The sequence below is a fragment of the Hypanus sabinus genome, chromosome 3 (genome assembly GCF_030144855.1).
Source record: "Hypanus sabinus isolate sHypSab1 chromosome 3, sHypSab1.hap1, whole genome shotgun sequence".
NCBI classification, from domain to species: Eukaryota; Metazoa; Chordata; class Chondrichthyes; order Myliobatiformes; family Dasyatidae; genus Hypanus; species Hypanus sabinus.
The window spans coordinates 191,903,165-191,922,491 of NC_082708.1; the positions used below are offsets into that span (position 1 = coordinate 191,903,165).

At 46.9% G+C, this 19,327-nt stretch overlaps 1 protein-coding gene across 3 annotated transcripts in view; it reads left to right on the top strand.

Moving 5' to 3' along the window:
- Positions 1-19,327, top strand: part of LOC132392013 (disintegrin and metalloproteinase domain-containing protein 12-like) — a 265,513-nt gene that overhangs the window by 146,969 nt on the left and 99,217 nt on the right. For all 3 annotated transcript variants that reach the window (XM_059965910.1, XM_059965912.1, XM_059965911.1), the window contains exons 8-9: positions 3,446-3,517; positions 16,528-16,694. In XM_059965910.1, the coding sequence (XP_059821893.1) occupies positions 3,446-3,517; positions 16,528-16,694 (239 nt within the window). The remainder of the gene's footprint in view (positions 1-3,445; positions 3,518-16,527; positions 16,695-19,327) is intronic.

Below are 19,327 nucleotides of genomic sequence, written 5' to 3' on the forward strand. Positions count from 1 at the left end.
ATGTCCTGTAGTTGGTGATGTCCTGAATGCCCTTCCACATGCCATGGGAAAAGATGAAATATGAAAGCAAGCTAGCAAATAATATCAAAGTAGATAGTGAAATATTTTTCAAGTATGTTAAAAATAAAAGAGAAATGAGAGTGGATATAGGACCGCTAGAAAATTAGGCCTGAGAAATAATAACGAGAGATAAGGGGATGACTGATAAACTAAACCAGTATATTGTATCAGTCTTCACTGTGGAAGACACTAGCAGTATGTCTGATGTTGTAGTTTGTGAAGGAAGAGAAGTGGGTGTATTTACTGTTACAAGAGAGAAGGAGAGAAAGTTACTAACATGGTTAGCACATTGCCTGATTGTAAGAAGGCAGTGAGTGGGAATAAAAAGATCCTTTTCTGGTTGGCTGCCAGTGACTAGTGGAGTTCCGCAGGGATCACTGCTTCTTTTTATGCTATATAAAAATGATTTAGATGATGGAATAGATGTTTGCAGGTGATATGAAGATTGGTGGAGGGGCAGGTGGTGTTCAGAAAACAGGTAGGATGTAGAATGACTTAGATTCAAAGATTGGGCAAGAAGGTGGCAAATGAAATACAATGTTGGAAAATGCATAGTCATGCACTTTGGTTGTAGGTATAAATGTGTGGACTATCTTCGAAATGGGGAGAAAATCCAGAAATCTGACACGCAAAGGGACTTGGGAGTCCTTGTGCAGAACACCCTGAAGGTTAACTTGCAGGTTGAGTCGGTGGTGAGGAAGGCAAATGCCATGTTAGCATTCATTTCATGACGTCTAGAATACAAGAGCAGAGATGTGATGCTGAGGCTTTATAAGGTACTGATGAGGCCTCACCTTCAATATTGTGAACAGTTTTGGGCCCCTCATCTTCGAAAACATGTGCTGGCATTGGAGAGGGTCCAGAGGAGGTTCACAAGGGTGATTCCAGGAATGAAAGGGTTATCATACGAGGAACGCTTGATGGCTCTGGGTCTGTACTCACTAGAATTCAGAAGGATTGGGGGGGGGGGGGGTGGGTGGATGGATCTCATTGAAATCTTTCAAATGTTAAAAAGCCTGGACAGAGCAGATATGGAAAGGATGTTTCCCGTGGTGGGAAAGTTTGGAACAAGAGGGTACAGTCTCAGGATAGAAGGCTGCCCTTTCAAAACAGAGATGCAGAGACTTTTTTTCAGCCAAAGTTTGGTGAATTTGTGGAATTTGTTGCCACATGAAGCTGTGCAGGCCAGGCTGTTGGGTATATTTAAGGCAGAGGTTGATAGGCTCTTGATTGGACATGACATCAAAAATTATGGGGAGAAGCCCAGGAATTGGGGTTGAGTAGGAGATAGAAAAATAGATCTGCCATGATTGAATGATGGAGCAGATGGCCTAATTCTGCTCCTATATATTATGGTCTTATGTCTTACGGACAGGGCATTGTGTACTCAGTGGTTTGGGTGGTGGGTGTGGGTGGGGATGTGTATTGAGTGGTTTGGGTGGTGGGTGTGGATGGGGATGTATACTGAGTGGTTTGGGTGATGGGTGTGGGTGGGGATGTGTATTGAGTGGTTTGGGTGGTGGGTGTGGGTGGGGATGTGTACAGTGGTTTGGGTGGTGGGTGTGGGTGGGATGGGCAATGTGTACTGAGTGGTTTGGGTGGTGGGTGTGGGTGGGGATGTGTATTGAGTGGTTTGGGTGGTGGGTGTGGGTGGGGATGCATACTGAGTGGTTTGGGTGGTGGGTGTGGGTGGGGATGTGTATTGAGTGGTTTGGGTGGTGAGAGTGGGTGGGATGGGCAACGTGTACAGAGTGGTTTGGGTGGTGGATGTGGGTGGGATGGGCATTGTGTACTGAGTGGTTTGGGTGGTGGGTGTGGGTGGGGATGTGTATTGAGTGGTTTGGGTGGTGCGTGTGGGTGGGGATGTGCATTGAGTGGTTTGGGTGGTGGGTGTGGGTGGGTATGTATACTGAGTGGTTTGGGTGGTGGGTGTGGGTGGGGATGTGTATTGAGTGGTTTGGGTGGTGAGTGTGGGTGGGGATGTGTACTGAGTGGTTTGGGTGGTGGATGTGGGTGGGGATGTGTACTGAATGGTTTGGGTGGTGGGTGTGGGTGGGGATGTGTACTGAGTGGTTTGGGTGGTGGGTGTGGGTGGGATGGGCAACGTGTACAGAGTGGTTTGGGTGGTGGATGTGGGTGGGATGGGCATTGTGTACTGAGTGGTTTGGGTGGTGGGTGTGGGTGGGGATGTGTATTGAGTGGTTTGGGTGGTGCGTGTGGGTGGGGATGTGCATTGAGTGGTTTGGGTGGTGGGTGTGGGTGGGTATGTATACTGAGTGGTTTGGGTGGTGGGTGTGGGTGGGGATGTGTATTGAGTGGTTTGGGTGGTGAGTGTGGGTGGGGATGTGTACTGAGTGGTTTGGGTGGTGGATGTGGGTGGGGATGTGTACTGAATGGTTTGGGTGGTGGGTGTGGGTGGGGATGTGTACTGAGTGGTTTGGGTGGTGGGTGTGGGTGGGATGGGCAACGTGTACAGAGTGGTTTGGGTGGTGGATGTGGGTGGGATGGGCATTGTGTACTGAGTGGTTTGGGTGGTGGGTGTGGGTGGGGATGTGTATTGAGTGGTTTGGGTGGTGGGTGTGGGTGGGGATGTATACTGAGTGGTTTGAGTGGTGGGTGTGGGTGGGGATGTGTATTGAGTGGTTTGGGTGGTGGGTGTGGGTGGGGATGTGTACTGAGTGGTTTGGGTGGTGGGTGTGGATGGGATGGACATTGTGTACTGAGTGGTTTGGGTGGTGGGTGTGGGTGGGGATGTGTACTGAGTGGTTTGGGTGGTGGGTGTGGGTGGGGATGTGTACTGAGTGGTTTGGATGGTGGGTGTGGGTGGGGATGTGTACTGAGTGGTTTGAGTGGTGAGTGTGGGTCGGTTAGAACATTGTGTACAGAGTGGTTTGGGTGGTGGGTGTGGGTGGGGATGTGTATTGAGTGGTTTGGGTGGTGAGTGTGGGTCGGTTAGAACATTGTGTACAGAGTGGTTTGGGTGGTGGGTGTGGGTGGGGATGTGTATTGAGTGGTTTGGGTGGTGAGTGTGGGTCGGTTAGAACATTGTGTACAGAGTGGTTTGGGTGGTGGGTGTGGGTGGGGATGTGTACTGAGTGGTTTGGGTGGTGGGTGTGGGTGGGGATGTGTATTGAGTGGTTTGGGTGGTGAGTGTGGGTCGGTTAGAACATTGTGTACAGAGTGGTTTGGGTGGTGGGTGTGGGTGGGGATGTGTATTGAGTGGTTTGGGTGGTGGGTGTGGGTCGGTTAGAACATTGTGTACAGAGTGGTTTGGGTGGTGGGTGTGGGTGGGGATGTGTATTGAGTGGTTTGGGTGGTGAGTGTGGGTCGGTTAGAACATTGTGTAACGAGTGGATTTCCATCATGTCTAATCACTGTTTTCCAGTACCAGGTCTATGGGAAGAGTACGAAAGCTGTGGTGAAGAGGATGCTCGACATTGCAAACACGATCGACATGGTGAGTGTGTGGAGCACGTCAAGCAGTCTCATCTACATCCATAACCAATCTAATAATGAATCCTCCTACTCTCCTCTGACAGAACAACTTGAGAAATGCAAATTGTGGCAGATGCTGGTTACCTGCAATAAAAGCCAAAGATTTTTTAGTGGGAGAGTTGCCGACTCCTGAGCTCTTCGGATGAGAGTGAAGTCCGCAAGAGCAGGGTGACTTGAGGCTCAGTGATTGGGGGGACTGCTGGATTGTAGTACGCCTCTCAGGTGCCAGGGTCTCCAAGTGGCTGCAGAATATCTGAAGGGGAAGGTCAGCAGCCAGAAGCCATGGTGCATGTTGGCACCAATGATGTAGGTAGAAAGGGGGATGAGGGGATGAGGTCCTACACAGTGAATATAAGGAGTTAGCAAAGCCCCCAAGAACAGGACCTGAAAGGTACTTATAAGACAATAAGGTATAGAAGCAGAAATATGTTATTCGGCTCATTGAGTCTGCTCCGCCTTTCAGTCATGGGCTGATCCAATTCTTCCAGTCATCCCCACTCCCCTGCCTTCTCCCCATACCCCTTGATGCCCTGGCTAATCAAGAACCTATCTATCTCTGCCTTATAGACACCCAATAACTTGGCTTCCACAGCCACTCGTGGCAACAAATTCCACAAATTTACCACCCTCTGACTAAAGTAATTTCTCCATATCTGTGTTCTAAATGGACGTCCTTAAGTCCTGAAGTCATGCCCTCATGTTCTGGACTCCCCTACCATGGGAAATAATTTTGCCATATCCAATCTGTTCAGGTCTTTTAACATTTGGAATGTTTCTATGAGATCCCCCCTCATTCTCCTGAACTCCAGGGAATACAGCCCAAGAGCTGCCAGATGTTCCTCATATGGTAACCCTCTCATTCCTGGAATCATTCTTGTGAATCTTCTCTGAACCCTCTCCAATGTCCTTTCTAAAATAAGGAGCCCAAAACTACACACAATATTCCAAGTGTGGTCTCACGAGTGCCTTATAGAGCCTCAACATCACATCCCGGCTCTTATAGAACCATAGAACCATAGAACCATAGAACGTTACAGCACAGTATAGGCCCTTCAGCCCTCCATGTTGTGCCGACACATATAATCCTTAAAAAAAGTACTAAACCCACACTACCCCATAACCTTCCATTTCTCTTTCATCCATGTGCCTGTCCAAGAGGCTCTTAAATACCCCTAATATTTTAGCCTCCACCACCATCCCTGGCAAGTCATTCTAGGCACTCACAACCCTCTGTGTAAAAAACTTACCCCGATGTCTCCCCTATACTTCCCTCCCTTAACTTTGTACCTATGCCCTCTGGTGTTTGCTATTGGTGCCCTGGGAAACAGGTACTGACTATCCACCCTATCTATGCCTCTCACAATCTTGTAGACCTCTATCAAGTCCCCTCTCATTCTTCTACACTCCAAAGAGAAAAGTCCCAGCTCTGCTAACCTTGCTTCATATGACCTGTTCTCCAAACCAGGCAACTTCCTGGTAAATCTCCTCTGCACCCTCTCCTTAGCTTCCACATCCTTCCTATAATGAGGTGGCCAGAATTGAACACAATACTCTAAGTGCGGTCTCACCAGAGATTTGTAGAGTTGCAACATGACCTCTCTACTCTTAAACTCAATCCCCCGTTAATGAAGGTTAGCATCCCATAGGCCTTCTTAACTATCCTATCAACCTGTGCAGCGACCTTGAGAGATATGTGGATTTGAAACCCAAGGTCCCTTTGTTCATCCACACTCTTAAATAACTGACCATTAATCCTGTACTCAGTTTTCTGGTTTGTCCTTCCAAAATGCATCACCTCACACTTGTCCAGATTGAACTCCATCTGCCATTTTTCTGCCCAACTCTGCAACCTGTCTATATCCTCTTGTAACCTTCGACAACCTTCACCAACTTCCACAACTCCTCCGATCTTCGTGTCATCCGCAAACTTACTCATCCATCCTTCCGCCTCTACATCCAGGTCATTTATAAAAATCACGAATTACAGGGGTCCCAGGACAGACCCCTGCGGCACTCCACTAGTCACCGGCCTCCAGGCAGAATACTTTCCTTCCACAACTACCCTCTGCCTTCTTCCTTTAAGCCAATTTTTTATCCAAACTGCCAAGGTTCCACTTATCCCATGCCTCATGACTTTCTGGATGAGTCTGTCATGAGGGACCTCGTCAAATGCTTTGCTAAAGTCCATGTAGATCACATCCACTGCCCTACTTTCATCAATTTCTTTTGTTACCTCTTCAAAAAACTCAATCAGACTCGTGAGGCACAACCTCCCCTTCACAAAGCCATGTTGACTATCCATGAGTAAACTGGTCTTCTCCAAATGCTCGTAGATCCTATCCTTAAGAATCCTTTCCAGTAGTTTGCATACAACTGATGTAAGACTCACCAGTCTATAGTTCCCAGGTTTGTCCCTATTACCTTTTTTAAACAAGGGAACTACATTTGCCATTCTCCAGTCCTCTGGCACTTCCCCTGCAGCCAAAGAGGATTCAAAGATCATAGCTAATGCTTCTGCAATCTCTTCTCTCAATTCCCACAACAACCTGGGGTGTATCATATCCGGCCCTGGGGATTTATCAATCTTAATGTTTTTAAGAAGATCCAGCACTTCTTCTTCCTTAATCTCCACATTGTCCAGCACACAGGCCTGCTCTACTTTGACCTCATCCTGATCAAGATCCTTTTCACTTGTGAATACTGAAGCAAAGTATTCATTTAGGACCTCCCTAACCTCCTCCACTTCCAGGCACATGTTGCCCTCTTTATCCTTTAGCGGTCCCACCTTCGTTCTTGTCATCCTCCTATTCTATATATACACATAGAATGCCTTGGGGTTCTCCTTAATCCTACATGCCAAGGCCTTCTCATGCCCCCCTTCAAGCTCTCCTAAGTCCTTCCTTTAGCTCCTTCCTGGCTACCCTATATTTCTCATAAGCCCCTCCTACTTCCTGCTTCTTATATCTAACGTATGCTTCCTTTTTCCTCCTGATGAGTTACTTCGCGTGTTTCATCAGCCACAGTTCCCTATTCCTACTAATTTTTCCTTGCCTCAGTGGGACAAACCTATCCTGAGCCCAGCTCAAGTGGTCCCTAAACTTCTCTCACATTACTTCTGTGCTTTCCCCTTTGAACATCTGTTTCCAATTTACTCTCACTAGTTCCTGCCTCATCCCTTCAAAGTTAGCCCTTCCCCAGTTAAGCACTTTACCATCTCATCTGACCTTATCCCTTTCCATAGCTATGCTGAAGCTAAGGAAGTTGTGGTCACTCTCACCAAAATGCTCCCCCACCAAGAGGTCTGTCACCTGACCAGGTTCATTACCCAGAACTAGATCCAGTATAGCTTGTCCTCTTGTCGGCCAGTCTACATACTGTGTCAGGAATCCTTCCTGAACACACCTGACAAATTCAGCCCCATCTATCCCCCTTGCACTCAGGAGGTGCCAGTCAATATGAGGGAAGTTGAAATCACCCATAACTACTACCCTGTATTTCCTACACCATTCTAAAATCTGCCTGCTTATCTGCTCCTCGGTGTCCCAAGGGCTATTTGGGGGCCTATAGACTACTCCCAGCACAGTGATTGATCCCTTCCTATTTCTGACTTCCACCCAGACTGACTCCATGGGCACTCCTTCTGCAGCGTCCTCCCTTTCTATAGACGTGATACTATCCCTGACCAGCAATACCACTCTCCCCTTTTCTACCTCCCATCCTATTCCTTTTCAAACACCTGAACCCCAGGACCTGCATCATCCAATCCTGCCCTTCCTCCAACCAAGTTTCAGTAATGGCCACAACATCGTAGTTCCACATACTAATCCATGCTCTAAGTTCATTCCCCTTGTTCCTAATACTCCTAGCATTGAAATAGACATATTTCAACCCCTTTAACTGGCTACAATTATGTTCTGTCCCCTGCCTGTCCTTCCTCATCAACTCCGAACTCTTAGCATCATGCCCTTGTCCTACCTTAATCCCTGCACTCACATTCTGATTCCCAACCCCCTGCCAAACAAGCTTAAACCCTCCCCAACAGCTCTATCAAACCTGCCCGCCAAGATATTGGTCCCCCTGGGATTCAAGTGCAACCCATCCTTTTTGTACAGGTCACTTCCACCCCAAAAGAGGTCCCAATGATCCAGAAATCCGAATCCCTGTCCCCTGCTCCAATCCCTCAGTGCCAGAGACAGGACCACTGCAACTTGTTCCTGGTAGGTCATCCCCACCAACAGTATCTAAAACGGTATACTTATTGTTGATGGGAACGGCCACAGGGGTGCTCTGCTCTCTCTGTCTGCTCCTCCTGCCTCTCTTGACTGTCACCCATTTGCCTACCTCCTGACTTTTCGGTGTGACTACCTCCCGATAACTCTTATCTATCTCTGCCTCCCGAATGATCCGTAGTTCATCCAGCTCCTGCTCCAATTCCCTAACTCGGTCTGACAGGAGCTGCAGCTGGATGCACCTTTTGCAGGTGTGGTCATCAGGGACAACTGTGTTGACCCTGACCTCCCACATACTGCATACGGAGCACACCACTGCTCTGACTGTCTCCCCCATTACCTGATCCCAGATTAGTCAGAATAAATGAAAAAAGTACCTACCGACCTTACCTTTTTACCTCAGCAAGCACGTACTCAGGCTCACTGATATCCTCTCACCGAAGTCCCCTTGCGCTGAAGCCCGCTGAGCCAAAGCCCAGCACTCTGCTCCCATGCACTCCGCTGCCCGCCCCTGAAAGTGGGCCTCTTCTTAAACTCTGCGCTCGCTGCTGACGCCACCCACGCCTGTGCAGTTTTACCTTCCTCCTCAGGTACTGTCCAGGTAGGACAGATGGTCTCGGCCTACCTACAACGGCTGATCCTCCGATCTCCAGTCATCTGTCGACGTTGAGCACTTCTTGCTCCTGCTCCGTTTTTGAAAGATCATTTCTAATGCCACCTCAATCTCTAACACTACCTCTTTGAAATTTGAAATTGAAATTGAAATATCTTTACTGTCATTGCATAATACAATTTGTCATGCACCAATACAGAGAAAGTGATTTTGCGACTCTTGTACTCAATGCTATAAAACAACAAATAAAATAAATAAACAATAAAGAACCCTAGAGTGCAGTTCATCTGGTCTGGGTGACTTGTATACCTTTAGATATATTGTAGTTTGTTGTAAACCTAATAAGGTGGCATCAGAGTAGAATTTTATCTTCCCTGATAAAGATTGGGTCAGCCACTGTGTAAAAGGTTTGGACTGAGAGAACTCGTGAAACGTGTCTGAGAGCTTCTGTTATCAAGAACAGCATTGCATAAGAACAGGGTGTTTGGCCCACAATGTGGATCAAATTGGGATTGGCCAGACTGCACTTAGTGTATTGTGAGCAGCTTTGGACTCCTTATCTATGAAAGGATGTGCTGGCATTGGAGAGGATCCAGATGAGTTTCATGAGAATGATTCAGGAAATGAAAGAGTTAATATGTGAGGAGTGTGTGATAAATCTAGGCCTTTACTTGCTGGAGATTAGAAGAATGATGGTGATCTGATTGACAACCATCAAATATTGAAAGGCCTTGATAGAGTGGATGTGGAAAAGATGTTTCCTACAGTCTGGGAATCGAGGACCCAGGGCAAAGCCTCAGAATAAAGGGGCATCCCTTTAAAAAGAAGATGAGGATGAATTGCTTTAGGCAGAGGCTGGTGAACCTGTGGAATTCAATGGTGGAGATGGCTGTGCAGGCCAAGTCACTGAGTATATTTAGATCGAAGGTTGACAGGATCTTGATTAGTAAGGTTGTCAAAGGTTAAGGGGAAAAAGCAGGAGAATGGTGTTGATAGGGATAATAAATCAGCCTTGTTGGAATGGGGAAATAGATTTGTTGGGCTGAACAGTCTAATTCTGCTCCTATGTCTGACGATCTATTGTGTTGAACCAATCCAATTAGAAATCAAATAGCCAACTCAGCTAATCCCTTCTGGCTACACAAAGCCCATATCCCTCCATCCTCTGCACATTAACATAACTATCCTAGATCCTCTTCAACACCCTTCCTTCACCACCACTGGCAGAATATTCTAACCATCCACCATTTGTCCGGCACGTCGCCTTTGAATTTACCCCTTTCCTTTCAATGCATGGCCCCTGGTATTAGACATTTGAAACTTGCAAAAATTTTTGCTTAGTTATCTTCAATTCCTCTTCACGTGTAGTGACCTGAGTTTCCAGATCTTTAAGTTTTCCCAAAAATGACATCATTTCATTACTATTCTTTTCCAGTTGGTCTTTAATTGAATTCAGAGTCCGAGCCATATCTTCAGCCCACAGTGGCATTTCATCAGATCTTTCCTTTTGCATCTTTCCTTTCCCGTTGCCTTTATCACTAGGTTCAGACAAGTTCTTCCCACTACTCAAAGACATATTGTTCCCCTTCAAGAATCAGCAACTAAAGATTTTAAATTTGAAGTTTAAACTAGGGGGAATGGAACAAAACTGGGAGCAGCACAGAAACTGCTGTTACTCCATTCAGAGACAGGCACAATCTCTTGATGGGTTAAGGCATACTCGTCTGCTAACCTAGCAGACACATAAAGGATTGTAGACTCTTTCTCCTCTAAGTATGTCCTTATGTCAACAGGGACGCAGCTTTTAAACTTTTCAACCAAAATCAACTCTTTTAAGTTGTTAGTATCCCCATCAGCCCCTTTTGAGGTACACCAATGACTGAAGTACACCTGTTTTTCATGGGAAAACTCCACATATGTTTGGTTCCAAGACTTCTCCAAATCTCGAAACTTTTGTCCGTATGCCTCCGGAACCAACTCATAAACCTTAAGCACAGCATCTTTCACTGTGTTATAATCAGTTGTTCCTTCAAGAGTCAGAGCAGAATACACTTGCTGGGCTTTCCCTTCAATTACACTTTGTAACAAAACAGCCCACTGGTCCCTCGGCCACTGTTGATTCTGAGCCACTTTTTCAAAATGCAGGAAGTACTTATCAACTTCTGCTTCATCAGACAGAGGTACCAACTTAATTTCTCGACTGACACTAAACTCACCACCAAGGTCTGGCATTTGACCTCTTTGCTGCCATCTCTCCCTCTTGAACTCTCTGAAGTACCCTCTACTTCTTATGAGGCTTTTGTTTCTTTAATTCTTTAAAAGGATAAAGATCCTACTGCTTGTGCCTCATATGGACCTATTTCATTATTGAATATTGATGCTAAGATCCTGTCAAAGATAATGGCCAATCGGTTGGAAAATATTTTGGGTAAAATTATTTTTAAAGATCTAACAGGCTTTATAAAGGATCGTTATTCCTTTTCAAATGTTTGCAGATCATTTAACATTATATATTCATCTTCTTTTAAAACTTCACAATGTGTCATCTCTTTGGATGCTGAAAAAACATTTGATTGAGTTGAATGGAAATATTTATTTAGTGTTTTAGACACAACGTGTCACAACGTGGAAGGGGACCCAAATCCAGGATACAAACATGTTTTGTAAGGTTAAGTAAATAGAGTTTATTACTATTTACAAGGAGAGCCGTGACACAAGGATGAAACAGAGAGATATCAAGGAGAGCAAAGAGGAAATGGGAATAGGCTGGGACTCAGGGTCTGAGGGGTAGGACTTGGAACTCGGGGATCAGAGCCAGGGCTTGGAGCACGGATGTCAGAGCTTGATACTTGATACGTGGAACACCGGAGCCAGGACTTGACTTGAGCACAGGAACACAGAACACAGAGTCAGGACCACTCCTTGGGGACAGGACGTAGGGCCGTGGTTTTACACAGAGTCAGGACCCCTCCTTGGGGACAGGACATAGGGCCGTGGCTTTACACAGAGTCAGGACCCCTCCTTGGGGACAGGACGTAGGGCCGGGACTTTACACAGAGTCAGGACCCCTCCTTGGGGACAGGACGTAGGGCCGGGGCTTTACACAGAGTCAGGACCCCTCCTTGGGGACAGAACGTAGGGCTGGGGCTTTACATAGAGTCAGGACCCCTCCTTGGGGACAGGACATAGGGCTGGGGCTTTACACAGAGTCAGGACCCCTCCTTGGGGACAGGACGTAGGGCCGGGGCTTTACACAGAGTCAGGACCCCTCCTTGGGGACAGGACATAGGGCCGGGGCTTTACACAGAGTCAGGACCCCTCCTTGGGGACAGGACATAGGGCCGGGGCTTTACACAGAGTCAGGACCCCTCCTTGGGGACAGGACGTAGGGCCGGGGCTTTACACAGAGTCAGGACCCTTCCTTGGGGACAGGACGTAGGGCCGGGGCTTTACACAGAGTCAGGACCCCTCCTTGGGGACAGGACGTAGGGCCAGGGATTTACACAGAGTCAGGACCCCTCCTTGGGGACAGGACATAGGGCCAGGGCTTTACACAGTCAGGACCCCTCCTTGGGGACAGGACGTAGGGCCGGGTCTTTACATAGTGTCAGGACGCCTCCTTGGGGACAGGGTGTAGGGCCGGGGCTTTACACAGAGTCAGGACCCCTCCTTGGGGACAGGACATAGGGCCTGGACTTTACACAGAGTCAGGACCCCTCCTTGGGGACAGGACATAGGGCCGGGGCTTTACATAGAGTCAGGACCCCTCCTTGGGGACAGGACGTAGGGCCGGGGCTTTACATAGAGTCAGGACCCCTCCTTGGGAACAGGACGTAGGGCCGGGTATTTACACAGAGTCAGGACCCCTCCTTGGGGACAGAACGTAGGGCTGGGGCTTTACATAGAGTCAGGACCCCTCCTTGGGGACAGGACATAGGGCTGGGGCTTTTCACAGAGTCAGGACCCCTCCTTGGGGACAGGACGTAGGGCCGGGGATTTACACAGAGTCAGGACCCCTCCTTGGGGACAGGACATAGGGCCGGGGCTTTACACAGAGTCAGGACCCCTCCTTGGGGACAGGACATAGGGCCGGGGCTTTACACAGAGTCAGGACCTCTCCTTGGGGACAGGACATAGGGCCGAGGCTTTACACAGAGTCAGGACCCCTCCTTGGGGACAGGACGTAGGGCCGAGGCTTTACATAGAGTCAGGACCCCTCCTTAGGGACAGGACGTAGGGCCGGGGCTTTACATAGAGTCAGGACCCCTCCTTGGGCCGGGGCTTAACATAGAGTCAGGACCCCTCCTTGGGGACAGGACGTAGGGCCGGGGCTTTACATAGAGTCAGTACCCCTCCTTAGGGACAGGACGTAGGGCCGGGGCTTTACATAGAGTCAGGAGCCCTCCTTGGGGACAGGACGTAGGGCCGGGGCTTTACATAGAGTCAGGAGCCCTCCTTGGGGACAGGACGTAGGGCCGGGGCTTTACATAGAGTCAGTACCCCTCCTTAGGGACAGGACGTAGGGCCGGGGCTTTACATAGAGTCAGGACCCTTCCTTGGGGACAGGACGTAGGGCCGAGGCTTTACATAGAGTCAGGACCCCTCCTTGGGAACAGGACGTAGGGCCGGGGCTTTACACAGAGTCAGGACCCTTCCTTGGGGACAGGACGTAGGGCCGGGGCTTTACACAGAGTCAGGACCCTTCCTTGGGGACAGGACGTAGGGCCGGGGCTTTACACAGAGTCAGGACCCCTCCTTGGGGACAGGACGTAGGGCCGGGGCTTTGCACAGAGTCAGGAACCCTCCTTGGGGACAGGACGTAGGGCCGGGGCTTTACACAGAGTCAGGACCCCTCCTTGGGGACAGGACGTAGGGCTGGGGCTTTACACAGAGTCAGGACCCCTCCTTGGGGACAGGACATAGGGCCGGGGATTTACACAGAGTCAGGACCCCTCCTTGGGGACAGGACGTAGGGCCGGGGCTTTACACAGAGTCAGGACCCCTCCTTGGGGACAGGACGTAGGGCCGGGGATTTACACAGAGTCAGGACCCCTCCTTGGGGACAGGACGTAGGGCCGGGGCTTTACACAGAGTCAGGACCCCTCCTTGGGGACAGGACGTAGGGCCGGGGCTTTACACAGAGTCAGGACCCCTCCTTGGGGACAGGACGTAGGGCCGGGGCTTTACACAGAGTCAGGACCCCTCCTTGGGGACAGGACGTAGGGCCGGGGCTTTACATAGAGTCAGGACCCTTCCTTGGGGACAGGACGTGGGGCCGGGGCTTTACACAGAGTCAGGACCCTTCCTTGGGGACAGGACGTAGGGCCGGGGCTTTACACAGAGTCAGGACCCTTGCTTGAGGACAGGACGTAGGGCCGGGGCTTTACACAGAGTCAGGACCCCTCCTTGGGGCCAGGACGTAGGGCCGGGGCTTTACACAGTGTCAGGACCCCTCCTTGGGGACAGGACATTGGGCCAGGGATTTACACAGAGTCAGGACCCCTCCTTGGGGACAGGACGTAGGGCCGGGGATTTACACAGAGTCAGGACCCCTCCTTGGGGACAGGACGTAGGGCCGGGGCTTTACACAGAGTCAGGACCCCTCCTTGGGGACAGGACGTAGGGCAGGGGCTTTACATAGAGTCAGTACCCCTCCTTAGGGACAGGACGTAGGGCCGGGGCTTTACATAGAGTCAGGACCCTTCCTTGGGGACAGGACGTAGGGCCAGGGATTTACACAGAGTCAGGACCCTTCTTTGCAGACAGGACATAGGGCTGGGATTCATACATGTAACACAAGTGACAGTCCATTTGATTAGCGGCAAACGGCCTGCCTACTGAGTTGGATACGAGACGACACACCAGTGGACGGTGCTATAACTGGGCCTGTTTGCTCCAAGCAGTGGGAGCTCTTGACTCACCCTGGCGGGTTAACCTTGCCCAGACCCGCTCTGGCAAGGGAAAGTGGCTTGCTGGCGGCTTGCTTCGGGAGAAGACTTGGCTTGCTCCTGCAAGAAACTTAGTTGGCTCCTACTAGATGACTTGGGCTTGCACCAGCTTCGGTGACTTCATTAATGCTCCATAATGCTCTCACCCTGAATGGCTGAAGCCAGAGACATAAAAACTGCTGGTTCGGTCGAGAGTAAATTGCCTTTAATCACCAAGCCTGATCGACACAGAAAAACCGGGAATTAAAGGGAAACCAGGAGTCAACGGTCCGGATCGTAACACAACCTTGGTAAATTTAAAGGGAACCCAATCCGGACCATGACAATTTGGTTTTGGTGTTAATTTTAAAAATTGGATTAGAATGATATATAAAGTTCCTATTGCTACTGTTATTACTAATAACTGTAAACCCCTTTTTTTTAGCTTTCACGGGAGACAAGAGAATGTTGTCCATTAAGTGCTTTGTTATTTAATTTAATATTAGAACCCCTTGCTATCGCTCTTCGTGAAGCTAAAGATATTCATGGGATTCTTGTGAGTGAGACTATTCATAAGATTTCTCTTTACGCCGATGATTTACTGGTTTATATATCTAATCCTGAGGAACCTATCCCTGCCTTGCTAAAATTATTTAATGAATTTTGAGATTTTTCAGGATATAAAATAAATTATAATAAAAGTGAACTGTTTCCTTTAAATGAATCTGTTTCTATATATGATAATGCTCCTTTCAAAGTTACGGATTCTTTTAGATATTTAGGCATTATACTCAGTAAAAAATATAAGGATTTTTATAAAGCTAATTTTGTTTTTTTGGTAGATTCTATGAAGCATTTATTTAGTAGATGGAACCCTCTTACATTTTCACTTGCTGAATATCCATATAGTCCATATAGTCAAAATATCCCTGTAGTCATCCATATAGTCAAAAAGATGATTTTATCATATTTCAGAATATCCCTGTTTTTTGACTAAGAAGTTTTTTGATTGGATTGATTCTATTATCTCATTTTTTTTATTTGGAACAATAAAAGACAAAGAATTAGTAAATGTCACTTACAAAATTTGAAAAAGGATGGAGGTCTTGCTTTGTCTAATTTAAGAATGTATTACTGAGCTGTTAATGTGCAATATACGTCCTTTTGGTTACACTGGGTTGATAAGAATGAACAGCCAATTTGGGAAGAATTGGAATTGAAAGCTATGAAACAGTTCTATTTAAACTCGTTGTTGGGAGCTGCTTTACCTATACAATTAGCTAAAGTTGCTAATTTAAATTTATACCCTGTGATTAAGGATTCTTTACAAATTTGACTCCAGTTCTGTAATTTTTTAATCTTAAAAAAATTAAACTTTGTAGTTGAATTTATTGAAAGTATTTTTTTTAAGCCTTCTTTGAGAGATCCAATTTTTTAACTTTGGAAAGTATACGGGAGGATGTGCATAGGTTATATGCAAATACTATGCCATTTTATACAAGGGACTTGAGCATACATGTTTTTTTTGGTATCCGCGGGAGGTCCCAGAACAAATCCCTCGCAGGTAAGGAGAGTGGACTGTTCTTGGATTTTCAGAAGGCCTTTGACAAGGTGCCGAACATGAGGCTGCTTAACAAGATAAGAGCCCTCAGTATTTCAGAAAAGATACTAACAGGGATAGAAGATTGACTGACTGCCAAGAGGCTAAGTGTGGGAATAAAAGGGATCTGTTCTGGTTGGATGCCAGTGACAAGTAGTGTTCAGCAGCAGTTAGAATTGGGACCGCTTCTTTTCACATTATATGTCAACGATTTGGATGACGGAATTGATGGCTTTGTGGCCACATTTGCAGACGATACGAAGATAAGTGGGGGGACAACTGGTGTTGAGGAAGCAGGGAATGGACAGGGATGAGATGCCAGATGGTGGTGAATCTGTGGAATTCACTGCTGTGGATGGGTATTCTTAAAGCAAATGTTGATAGATTCCTGTCTGGTCTGATTGATTACAGGGAGAAGGTAGGAGAACGGAGTTGAGAGGTTAATAATCAGCCATGATAGAATGACAGAGCAGTCTCGATGGACCAAGTGGCCTCATTCTGCTCCTATGTCTTATGGTCTCCTAGTCTATTTGGGCTTCTGTCCATTGGGCCCATTGGTTCTTGGTAGATCCAGTGAGCAGCTCTTCACTCTTCTCCCTGCAGTATTACAGACCATTTAACATCCGGATCGCTCTGATTGGAGTTGAGGTGTGGACCCAGGACCAAGTCACAGTGGACAAGAAAGCTGGGAAAATGCTGACCCAATTCCTTCAGTGGAGAAAGAATAGCCTGCTCCCACGGCTGTACAACGACAATGCACAGCTTGTTCTGTAAGTACTTCACACCATCTCTCTGATAAACCTCTGTCATTCTGCAGTAGGTAACTGTGAATCTTTTCACTCATTGTCAGAATGTTGACATCTCTGGAAGGAGAACATTTAGTGGACACTCTTTAAGAAGGGAGGGAGGCAGAAGAAAGGAAATTATATTATCATGGCTGCTTGATTATTCCTTTCTATTACCTTCACCCAGCCTTTGGTACTCCGATTAACCTAGATCCCATTATACTTTGACACAATGGTTACTCTAGAACCCACCAACCTTTGACACCCTGATTGATCTAGAATATATCAACGTTTGATACCCTGATTAATTTAGAACCCAGACTAATCTGGAACCTATCAACTGTGACACTCAGGATAATCTAGACCCCATCAATCCTTGACCCCCTGATTAATCTAGAACCTGATGAATCTAGAACCCATTACCACCACCTTAAATATAACCAATGACTTGGACTGCTCAGCTTTCTGCAACAATCATCTTCCTCACCTCTGTTCTAAACTGACATTCCTCTATTCTGAGGCTGTGTCCACTGGTCCTATACTTCCCCAATGTAGGAAACATCCTCTCAATAGGTATCAGTGAGATTCCTCCCCCGCCCTTCTAAACTCCAGCAAGTACAGATGTTGGAATCCATTACTAAGGATGAAGATTTGGGGTATTTGGTGGCACATAATAAAGTAGACCAAAGTCACCATGGTTTCCTTAAGGGAAAATCTTGCCTGCAAGTCTGTTGTGATTTTTTGAAGAAGTAACAAGCAGGATAGAAACACAGAGAATTGGTGGGCGTTGCGTATACAGATTTTCAGAAGGTCTTTGACAAGGTGCTGCACATGAGATTGCTTAGCAAGGTAAGATCTCATGGAATTACAGGAAATATTCTAGCATGGAGAGTAGGGGAGCCATGTACATCTCAGGGCATTCCGGACTTTGGAATTCAATTCCGGTGCTATTCTTTACAGAGTCTGTGTACATCCTTCCCATGGAATTAGAGTTTTCTCTAATTTCCTCCCACAGTCCAAAGTCGTACCAGCTGGGTTAATTAGTCATTGTATATTGTCCCATGATGAGGTTAGAGTTCGTGGGGTTTGTCAGTAGTTACTGGACCTACTCCACGCTGTATCTAATAAAGAAATGACATTGGCAAGAGGCAAAGAGTCAGAATAAATGGTGGCTATTCTGGTTGGCTGTCGATAGCTAGTGGTGTTTTGTAGAGGCCAGTTTTGGGAATTCTTCTTTTCACGTTATAAGTCAGTGAATTAGATGACAGAATTAATGCTTTGTTGCCAAGTTTGCAAATGATACAAAGATAGGTGGAGGGGTAGGTAGTGTTGAGGAAGCAGAGAGTCTGCCGGAAGACTGTGGGAAAATGGGCAAAGATGTGGCATTTGAAGTATGGTGAATGCAAGTGTATTTTCATACACTTTGCCAGCAAGAATAAAGGCATAGATGATTTTCTAAACGGGTAGAAAATTCAACAAACAGAAGTGAAAAGGGACTTGGGAGTCCTTGTGCAGGTTATCCTGCTGGTTGAGGTGGTGGTGAGGAAGGCAACTGCAATGTTAGCAATCATTTTGAGAGGACTAGAATATAAGAGCAAGTATGTGATGCTGCTTTACTGCACTTGTAGTATTGTGAGCAGTTTTGGGCTTTTATCTGAGTAAAGATGTGCTGGCTTTGGAGAGGGTCATGGAATTATTCCAAGAATGAAAGGGATATCAAATGAGGAGCATTTGATGACCTGTACTCATTGGAGTTCAGAAGAATTGGGGGGGATCACATTGAAACATATGGAATCTTGAAATGTCCAGATAGAATCAAAATGGAGAGGATGTTTCCTCTAGTTGGAGAGTCTAGGACCAAAGAGCACAGCCTCAAAATAGAAGGGTGTCTCTTAAGTACAGAGATGAGGAGAAATTTCTTTAGCCAGATGGTGATGAATCTGTGTAATTTATTGCCACAGACTGTCATGGAGGCCCAGTCATTGGGTATATTTAGAGTGGAGGTTGATAGGTTCTTGATTAGTAAGGGTGTCAAAGATTATGGAGAGTAAGTTGGAAAATGGGTTTGAGAGGGATGATGGAATGGCAGAGTTGACTCGATGGGAAAGGTGGCCTAATTCTACTCCTATGTCTTTTTCGTCTTAGGATCATCTTTAGTTGCATTTGAGCAGTTGTAGATGTGTTGTCATTGGAGAGGATCCAGAGGAGGTTCATGAGAATGATTCTGGTAATGAAGGGGTTAACATATGAAGAGCATTTGGCAGCTTTGGGCCTGTGTTCACTGGAATTTAGAAGAATGCTGGGGGGGGGGGATCTCATTGAGGCATATCGAATGTTGACAGGACTGGATAGGGTGGATGTGGAGAGGATATTTCCTCTGGTGGGGGTATCCAGAACTAGAGGACACAGCCTCAGAATTGAGGAGCGACCCTTTAGGACGACTTGACTTTATTTATTTCTTACATCCTTGACATACACGAGGAATAAAAAATTTTACATAACATCTCCATCTAAATGCGCAATGTGCAATCAGAGTAGTTAATAATTTATAATAAATAGAACAGTCAATGTAATATAGAGTACACTCAGATCGGCGTGAGTCCATCAATCTGATGGCC